This window comes from Leishmania donovani, chromosome 36 (assembly GCF_000227135.1).
Source record: "Leishmania donovani BPK282A1 complete genome, chromosome 36".
Lineage (NCBI taxonomy): Eukaryota > Euglenozoa > Kinetoplastea > Trypanosomatida > Trypanosomatidae > Leishmania > Leishmania donovani.
Genome location: NC_018263.1, coordinates 2,094,779 through 2,104,407, shown reverse-complemented (window position 1 = coordinate 2,104,407; position 9,629 = coordinate 2,094,779). Strand labels below are relative to the sequence as shown.

The following is a 9,629-nucleotide window of genomic DNA, read 5'->3' as shown; positions in this document are numbered from 1 at the left end:
GCGAAGGGCACCATACGAATCGGCGCCAGGGCGCATGTGTGCGCAGAGCATGCGGCGTCTCCTGCGTCCGACGCGGTGGGCTGATATGAGGGCACGGGTGCCGGAAGCATGGCATACGGCCGGGTTGCAGAGGCTCTGAAGGGCTCTCACCGGAGGCTGGCCGACTTGTTCCTCGAGCTCATTCGGCACGCGTCTGGCCCACCACCACCACCACCACCTCTTCTACCCCGCAGGGCGGCTCGTTCTCGGCGACCAGGAGATGTCGCCGCCGTGCGGCCAGAGGGTTTGGGCGCTGTGGTTGCGGAGGCGTGTATACACTGTTGCGGACCTATTTGCGATGGACTGGGACTTCGAAGAAAAAAATGTTTTCCGGCACGCGAGAAAGCGATCATGAGATTAGAAGCGCAGGGGCCTCCGCCCGCCCAGCGTTTCGTTTGCAAGAAATCGCCCACGCAGGCTGGCAGAAAAGCCCCGACTCTGCAGGAGAGCCGCCCCACTCCCGTTAGCCAGGGTGTTTTTTGGGTGCGGCTTTCGGCTCTCGTCTCTGCTTTTTTCCCCGCTGGCTCGCCTGTTGAGCTTTCCGCCCTCCTTCGTGCTTGGGCGTGGTGGCGGCGCTGGGGCCCGCGCCCCCTCCCCTCAGTGGCCGGGGGAGGGGGGGTGTAGGGCTCCCCGGATGGTCCCAAGGGGCGGCCCAGGAAAGAGCCGCCAACGCCCCCTCCCCGGCGCGGGCAAAAGGGCCGCAAAAGGTGGCGCCACCCGGAAACGCCAGCAACCCTATCCGCGGCCCCCGCCTACGGCCCGACCCGTAATCATTGCCTCCTCCCCCCCCCCTTTCCTCTGCTCTCGGTTCTTTTTGCCAGGATCACCCGACAGGCGCCTATGCAGACCACCCTCTCCGGATTCATCGGCTCCGCCCAAAGAAGGGTGGGGCTGCCAACAAAAGGTGAAACAGAGACAAAATCCACAATGAAGCGGCGGCGCGACGGGGAATATGCGAACTCATATCCTATCGGTTCACGAACGGCCAACACACTAGCTTCGCAGCTTCGCCATCTTCGCCCACACCTCTGCAGTGGTTTTTTCGCGCACTCGAAGTATGGCCGTCGCTTGCACCCTTGCAACGCATTTGCACTTTGCAAGGCACCAGTAATTCGCACTGTTGTCTCAAGCCTACACCCTGCTCGCAACAGCGGCGATGGGGAGCTGCTTGTCTCACCACTGGACACCTTCAGATATTCCATCCTGAGCACTGCATGGGACCCCAGAGATGAGTACATCATTGCCGCTCAACGCTCCGGCTTTCAGCTTTTCGGCGCGTCCTCGTGGCTTGCAGATGGCAAGGTGCCATGCGAAACATCGAAGCCAGTTCTGGAGCTCAAATCGGCCACGGTGCAAGCACGACTAGGAGGAGAAAATAGAATCAGCTTTGGGCTCTTAGTCACACAGTTTCTTGGCAGCTCATTAAACACCATTTGTGGTTATAGTGGTGCTCAACAGCTCGATATTTTTGACCTGGAGGACTTGGATGAAGCAACAGGAGAGCCGCTCCGTACGTACAACCTTCGCGCTTTACGATTTGACAGCTGCTCTCCGCTTGTGAGTAGCGTCTCGGCAACCACCGCCGTAGTAACAGTGTCAGACGCCGTCGCTGTCGCTGCTTTGTCCAACGGCTGTACTGCACTTGTCGATGTGCGGACTGCAAGTCCTGTGCTTTGTACTGAGGCCCCGCCACCACCTGCAATTTTGAGTGCGTGTAACCCGGGCACGCGACGAGTTGCGCAAGGAACAGCAATCACGGCCGTTGAAGTAGCGGATCGTAGCAATTGCGTTGAGTTACTGACTGGTACCAAAGATGGAATGCTCGTACTCTGGGACTTGCGAAAGCGTAACGAGCCTGTTGCAATAAGTTCTGTCGGTGGAGAGATCGAAGCGCTGCACGTTATCGGCCCATTATCGTCGTGCAGGTGCGGTGCGCCAATGTTGTGGCTCAACACCGATTCTGGCGACATTGCTTGCTTCTCAATTGGTGCGTCGTCTTTTGAAGAAGTGACGCGCGTCAGCACCAGCGACTCACGCCGCACTCAACTTTCAGCCAACCTCTCACCACCAAAGCTCTCTGTTATGTCTCTGCTCGATTGTCTCATTTATCCCCATGTTTCGTCAAACAGTCTTTTGTTTTACGATATCGGCCGCCCTCCCTGTGCGACCGAAAGCCAATCAACCGCTGGTGTTTTGAAACGCAGCTTCACCGGTACGCAGAAAAATAAGCAAACATCCTTTATGGATGGCTTCATGGCTGCCAGAGTGCTTCTGCCTGAGGGTGAGAGCGATGACGACTGCGCGTTTTTGCCCTCTGATTTGAAGAAGAGCACATGGTCCCCGTCCCTTCTTTTCTCTTGCCCATTTTCTGAGTGGTCAGACCAGATATGTAGCGTTTCTGCGTCTAACAAACACAGCGCAGTTTGTGTCGGGGGTGATGACGGCGACTTGCATGTGCTCTCCGACTCTGCCTCATAGATCTAGAGAAAAAAAAGCCGCCTAAAAAAAGCTGAGTCTGAAGAAAACAAAGGTTTCTCTGGTAATACGGCTGTTTATCACTTCTCCGTGACCCTGCTACCGGGCTGTCTTATGTCGATGCGTGTGTTTGATCTTGTTTTCAGCTCGCACAGCTGTTGGGAAGAGTCCCCGCTGGGTAGCAAGGCCGAGCTTATTTTTTCTGTGAAGGGCGTAGGTCTTTGAAGACCAAGACATCCTTTATGGAATCGCTAATCATTTCTATTTTGATGTACAAGACTCATTCAAGCTCCACTTAGTGTAGCCATGCCATCATTCCCACTTTTTTACTTCACTCCTATGCATATCGAGGACTTCCAGAAAACATAACTGATCACACTTAAGTAACACCATCGAGGCAATACAATTAACGCATACCTCGAAGGCTACATATATATATATATACAAGGCAGAAAAAAAAAATGCTACATTACACACGATTGGGCCGCAACATGGGCCTTGGTGATGCCTACGTGAAGAAAGTCTTCGACTCCGTGGCGACCAAGTACGACATGATGAACGATGTCCTCTCTTTAGGCATTCACCGCATCTGGAAGAAGCACTTTGTCGAGGATTGTGTTTGCCCGTTGCCTGGCAGCAAGTTCCTGGATGTTGCGGGTGGAACGGGCGATATTGCCTTCAGGATCACTGACAGTATCCGTGCCCGCGGGCAGTCGTTTGGCATAGTGCCGAAGACTCTGGATGGCACGAAAGTTGTTGTGTGTGATATAAACGCTATGATGCTCAAGGAAGGTCAGAAGCGTGCGGAGCGCGAGGGCTACATGGACATCGACTGGGTCTGCGCAAGTGGCGAGGAGCTTCCGTTCGAGGACGGCGCGTTTGACAGCTACACAGTGTCCTTTGGCATCCGCAACTTCAGCGATAGACCAAAGGCGCTGCGCGAAGCTTTTCGTGTACTCAAGGTAGGTGGTGCGCTGCACGTGCTGGAGTTCAGCAGAGTGACCTGCCCGCTTTTGAGCGTGCCTTATGAATTGTGGTCTTACGGCTTTATGCCGCAGGCAGGGCGCATGCTGGCGGATGAAGAGAGCTACCGCTATTTAGTGGATAGCATACGCGCTTTCCCGGACCAGGAGACGTTTGCGCAGATGATCCGCGACGCTGGCTTTGGGTATGTGCGCTATGAGAACTTGACTGGTGGCATTGCGTGCATTCATACCGGTGTGAAGACTACTCCTACACCAATAACCCCAACGACCAGCTCTGACATTCCCGCTCAGAATACTTCAGAGGCGACATGTGAGGTAAAACCAGAGCCGAATTCTGCGTAGACTCTAGAACACGCAGCACCGTGGCAGCAGCTCTTTCGAAGAAAACAAACGCTCTTGTTCTTCGGTTTGACAATGATGCCCAAAGAGGGGGCGAATAAACGACGAAAAGAGCAGGGCGAGTATTGAAAATCACAGAGAGGTGACTCTTGCCGGCTGCAGGCGCGGTCGCTTGTGTGATTCTATCTTCTCCATTCTTTGCCGCTAAGTAGCTCTTTTTTTTCCCCGCCGCACAGTTGTCAAAGTAGCTTTTTTTTTTTTTTGATCTGCCAATGCTGTGCTTTTCGCACCCTTTACGCGTCTCTCTGGCGTACTACATCCACACATTTTATGTTGATGTTGTATCGCCGCATCGAAGAAAACAACCAAAAGGAGTGTTCACCTTGTCTAAGGAAAGAGTTGATATTTTGGCGGTAACATGGATTTCGTCTAAGGACGTTTCGAATTGCGCCTTTGGGAACATCTGCAGCTGTGCTGAGCGTGCCTCGTAGCCTTCCGCACACTTCCCATGTAACATGCATCCAGTAACATGTTTCCAAGGTTGTTCAGCAAAAAAAAAATTAGTCGGTGCCTCAATCGATGACCTTCACGCTTCAATACGGATGTCCATACTTGCTTCTCCAAACAAAAAAAAATGCTCTTATACGTAACAAAAAGTCGAGCGATCTCGACTACCACACGTTGCACGTAGTCGCGGCGTGTGGAGGGGAAAAGGTGAAATACTTGCTGACGAAGAAACAGAGGAGCCGAGGTACAACCACTAACGTGACCTGTAGCTGCTGTCTTCATAGAGTATTTTTTTTCTTTTTAGAAGCTCGCCCGGGCACCACCACGAACACCAACAGTGCCGTCTGCTAGACTCTGGTGTATCCACAGAGTAGACATTGGGTCGCTTGTCTTCTGATGTCGCACTTGTGCAGCTCGTTGTCGAGGACTCCACCACGGGGTGGAGCGATATCTATGCCGCGCGATTTGTCGCAGACCCCCGCCATCTCTCGACTTGGAAGCACCGTGAAGACGCCGCACATCCAAAAGTGTGTCGTTGACCAAACAGAGGACGATGATCATCCACTGGAGCACATGACGGTCTATTTCGAGGAGGAGGACCTTAGACTGGTTACTACCGGGCTGCTTGGAAAAGGTGGGTTTGGAAAGGTATTTGATGCCGTTTCGAACAGCGGTGAGGCCTACGCGCTCAAGGTGTCATCGAAGCGCATGAGCGAAAATGACTGGAAGCGACTGAAGGAGGAGGTGACGCTCATGAGCCATTTCTCGCGCCATCCCAACATTGTGAAATTCTATGCTGCTGGTAGGGATGAAGATCGCGCCTACGTAGTGATGGAGCGGTGCGCAGGCAAGTCGCTTCATGACGTCATAGCCAGCAGGGGTCTTGATGTGCCGGAGATTTTGTGGATTGGGTGGGCCCTGGTGAACACCATCTCCTACATTCATTCCAAAGGCTGCATTCACCGCGACCTGAAGCCACAGAATCTCCTGTTTGACCACGAAGGTAATTTGAAGATTACAGATTTCGGACTTTCCAGCCGCATATCAGAGGCGCATCCTCGCAAGACGGTTGCCGGTACAGCAATGTACATGGCGCCTGAAATGGCGACTGAGGTTTACAAGCGAATGACAAAAAACTCGGACGCCCCTTCGCTGAGCTACGGGAAGGAGGTGGACACGTGGAGTATTGGTGTGGTCCTCTACGTGCTCTTGACACGCATGAATCCGTATCTCGAGGCGATAGAACAGAAAGGTATGCGCCAACTGGACAAGGAGCACAAGTCGCTTGCCCTCTTCAACGCTGTAGCGGGTGCTGCGTGGAGTTGGCCAAGGGAGTGGAGGGGAGATCCACAGCTCTGCCGACTTGTGGAGCGCGTGCTGCACCGCGAACCGTCGCAGCGCGCCACGCTGATGGAGGTGCTCGAGGACTCTGTGTGGAACCGCCGGCCACTGTCCTGCCCACTCTCGCTGCTCCAGAAGCTCAACTTGCTGGAACCTTCGCCGTCGAGTGGCCTGCCTCTGAACAACCTTGCCGAGAATTTACAGTTCCGCCCGAAGCGATCGGCGGAGGCGGTGCTGCGCGAAGGGCTAGAGCGTATCGAAGCCACTGAGCAACGCGGCCGTGCGCAGCTGGAGCTTGAGTACTACGAAACCTACAATGTCCTCTGGTGCCTCCTTACTCTGGCGCGGGCGGAAGAGGATGCCAGGGCCGACATCCTCCAGTCCGAGGAGGTGCAGCGAGGAAAGCTGCGCAATCAGTCTCTGGCTCGCCAGTCTGCCCGTGGGAGGTGTGGCAGCGTCTCACTGGTGTCAGAGGTTGCCGATCGCGAGGTAGCCGCATCTCGCACGTCTCGATCAGTGCGTCGAAGCGTCAGCTTGACCGAGCAGGAGCAGGGCAGACTGGTGCGTTCCAGCCCGGTCCAGTACGCAGTGGTGTACCCGGGGCGTGACACCGCCACTCGTTGGAACCTTCGCGCCGTGGTATCGCTGCCACGCGACATGACGGCCGAGATCGAGCGCGAGTTCAAGTGCATGAACGGGCACGTAATGACAAAGTTGACCTCGATGCCGCACGGCTACAACGGCTTCGACTGCAATGTCTGCGATCGCGGCATTCTTAAGATCACGGGCGAGTCGCCGGCCTTCCGATGCTACAAGTGCGACTACGATGTTTGCATGAAATGTGCGTATTCCGGCAAGTTCAAAGACGTCAACTTTGTCTGTGTGACGTGCGCAAAGCGCTTCACCTCCACCGCAAAGCTGCAGGGGCATACCTTGCGCTGTCGCGGCCCGAGCGAAAGTCCCTCACCGCGGCGATCGTCTCGCATGAACACGATGCTCTGGGACGAGCCGAAGAGACCGAGCCTGCTGGAGGTACAGCTGCCTGAGGCTCCCCAGAGTGAGCCGAAGCTGCGCGCCAGCCGCTGCCGCTCCGGACGCCCCACATATAACCGCACATCGACCGGTGGCCGCATCAGCATTGGAGACCCGAATGCGCACAGTGTGGTGGACTTCGACGCAATGGTGGCCGAGCACCGCGAGGCTGACTTTCCCAAGGTGAGTGCACGCGCGTCCGCCACCGGCCGCGAATCCTCCCAGAAACGGGAGCGCGCAGGTAGTAGGCGTGGCCGACCATCCACCTCGTCTAGCGGTAGCCTTTCACTAGACTTGCCGCCCCAGGTGCAGGTACCAAGCAAGGAGTCGCGCGCACAGGTGCAGCCGCGCAGTTCCGCCGAGCTGCGCGATATCATGGAGGAGGTGGAGCAGCGGAAACAGGCACTGCCCCGTGACCCACTCTTGTCCGGGCCGGCCACACCGCCGCAGTACAACTGCAACGGTGAGATCATCGGCATTGCTGCTCGTCGCCGCGCAGAGAGCCTGGAGATGGCGCGCGCGGAAGTCATCACAATCCGCGCTGAGGTCGCGGACCGGCCCCGCGAGCTGCAGCATCAGCCGCGTGTGCCGCGCAGCGCCTCCTCATCGAGAGCGGAGAAGGGGCTTCAGGGTTCCCACAAGCGCCGTCGCGAGGAGTGGAAGCAGTCCGCGCGTGCGCCGTCTCCATCCGGTACGGCGAAGCGAGCCGCCGTGGAGGAACACGTGGCGAAGCATGCCATCATGCCGCCTCAGGTGCCACGCGGGCGAGCACAGCAGTCGCGTGCCCCCTCCGTTAGCGGGCACACCGCACAGGGCGGCCCACCACTGCCGCGCCGCGGCCCAGCCGCGCCATTTCCTGCAGCCGCTTTGAAGGCCCACCTCGGTGCCTTCCAGGTCCCTGCTGCGATTCCTCCTAAGAACTTTGCCTCCATCCTGCCGTCGCGCTACTCCATGACGAACGCAATGGCGCCCACGTGCAACACTTCGACAACAAGGCCGGCGGACGGAGCAGGAGCTGCGGCTGCTGATCTTGGCCGGGGGGGTGCTCCGACATACAGCCATGTGCTGGGCCGGCCCAACGGCGCCTTTTTGGCGTTGCCGCGCGAGGAGCGGAATCGCCAGCAATTCTTGGACGACTTTCTTAGTGGTGGCTGGGTGCGTTTCTACTCTTTTACAAACGAGGACACCGTCGTCATGTACTACTCACTGCAGCCTGGTCGCTACGGGGCCATGTTTCCGACCGAGGCAGGCGTCGGCACTGCTGTGTTGGACGTGTACTCGAAACTGGTCCTCTATGTGCCGTGCATGAACAACGAGAGCACGAACCGCAGTCAACCCCACCCACACGTACAAACGTTCTACGACGAAGAGGCGCGCATTCTTAGCCTGCCTGAGGCGCAGCGGTACCTGGGCGGCGTACTACGCTGCATCACTGGATTTGTAGATGAGTTTAGCCGCTTGAAGGCCGAGGGACTTACTCCGGCGGCGGTGCATGCTGCCTACATCCACCACCGTAGCATGTCCCACGTGCCGCGGGATACGAAGTTCGTGTACATTCGCAAAGTATTCCCCGACCCGTCTGGGTCTTTCACGCTGTTCCGCCTGTCGAACCTGCGCTCGCAAGTCGTTTGCAACGCTATGGTGGACATTCGCTGGCAGAGTGACCGACGCCACAACGTTGGCCAAAAGTATTACATCAACGCAGACGGCACCGCTGAGCCTTTTCTCGTTGATCAAACCGGAATTCTGTCGCAGCTGGAGACGGTCCTCAACAACAATTTCAGGAGATGAAGAGGACAGCGCATCTTTACTTGGTTGATTTCGTGTTTACATGTATCTTTTTCATTGCTTCGCTGCGCTTTTCCCACTTTTTGCTGTTGTTGCTATCCTTAGATTACCCTTGTGAAACGCCGCGCTAGATGTGTGACCACGACGAGAGCCGTGGCACTGCGGCACTGCGAGCTGGTGAAGCTTGACAGGAACGACAAAGGATGTCGCGGCCACACCGATTCGCGTGGCGTTGTGGCCGAATTTCGGACTGTATGTGCACGCACGAAATGATGAGGTGTGTGCTGTGTGCCGTGCCAGAGCGCTACTTGATCACATTATTCCCTACTCCTATTACGATGGTGTCTTTCTTCGCACCCCCACCCCCTCTGCCGCAGCCACCACTTCCACTCTCGATCTCGTCACGCATGTATGTCAATGCCTGTTCGTGTTGCTTTACCAGTTTTTCTTTCCGCCTTTTCGACCGCATCCCCCTTCTCGCGTTTGCGTCCGTTTAAGCACTCGTCCTTCCTCATAGAACGAAGAAGCTACGCAGAGAGGCAAGCGGTGTAAGAGGAAGAGGAGGGAGAGGGGGAGGGGAGTGAGGGGTGTAGAAGCAGTCGACGTGCTCTCCGTTTCTCATTTCTGCTGGAGTTGTTGTCCCCTGTATTGCTCTTGTCGCGGCGTTCTTCGCGGCTACCTCTGCTCCCCGTCTACCACTTCCAGCGTCGCCTCCGCCTCTTCCTTTTCTTTTTTTTTCCAGCTTCTGCATCTTCATGGTTTCCAGTTTTGATATCTGTTTTGGCGCCATAGAATTGTGATTCTCTTCCGTTTCCGTTCCTTCCGGAACTTTTTTGTTGATTTGGGTTTCACTCCGTGTTGCGCTGAGCGGATCAGCTGACCGTACATACACTCCGCCCACCCCCTTTTGTGCTCTCCTGCGCCTTCCTGCCACAGGTGCTTTCCATGTGACTTGTCCGTCTTTCTCCCTGAACGACGACAACAAACAACAACATAAAGAAATGTGCGGGGGACGTCGCCTGCATCGAGCGCGTGCCCCCCCCTCCCCCTCCTTCTGCGAGCCGCACTCGCGCACGTGACACGATGGAGCGCACTGCTTTTTTTTTTTCGCTTTGTCGCACG

General features: G+C 56.2%; 3 protein-coding genes across 3 annotated transcripts; all 3 read left to right on the top strand.

The window, feature by feature from the left end:
* Positions 1–879: 879 nt before the first annotated feature.
* LDBPK_365600 (hypothetical protein, conserved) lies at positions 880–2,517 on the top strand (the record flags this gene model as incomplete). The annotated part of the gene is made up of 1 exon (XM_003865625.1): positions 880–2,517. The coding sequence occupies one exon, from the start codon at positions 880–882 to the stop codon at positions 2,515–2,517; it is 1,638 nt and encodes a 545-aa protein (XP_003865673.1).
* Positions 2,518–2,975: 458 nt separating this feature from the next.
* LDBPK_365590 (ubiquinone biosynthesis methyltransferase, putative) lies at positions 2,976–3,842 on the top strand (the record flags this gene model as incomplete). The annotated part of the gene is made up of 1 exon (XM_003865624.1): positions 2,976–3,842. The coding sequence occupies one exon, from the start codon at positions 2,976–2,978 to the stop codon at positions 3,840–3,842; it is 867 nt and encodes a 288-aa protein (XP_003865672.1).
* A 900-nt stretch (positions 3,843–4,742) lies between these two features.
* On the top strand, positions 4,743–8,510 carry LDBPK_365580 (protein kinase, putative; the record flags this gene model as incomplete). The annotated part of the gene is made up of 1 exon (XM_003865623.1): positions 4,743–8,510. One exon carries the CDS (start codon positions 4,743–4,745, stop codon positions 8,508–8,510), a length of 3,768 nt encoding a protein of 1,255 aa, XP_003865671.1.
* Positions 8,511–9,629: the final 1,119 nt, after the last annotated feature.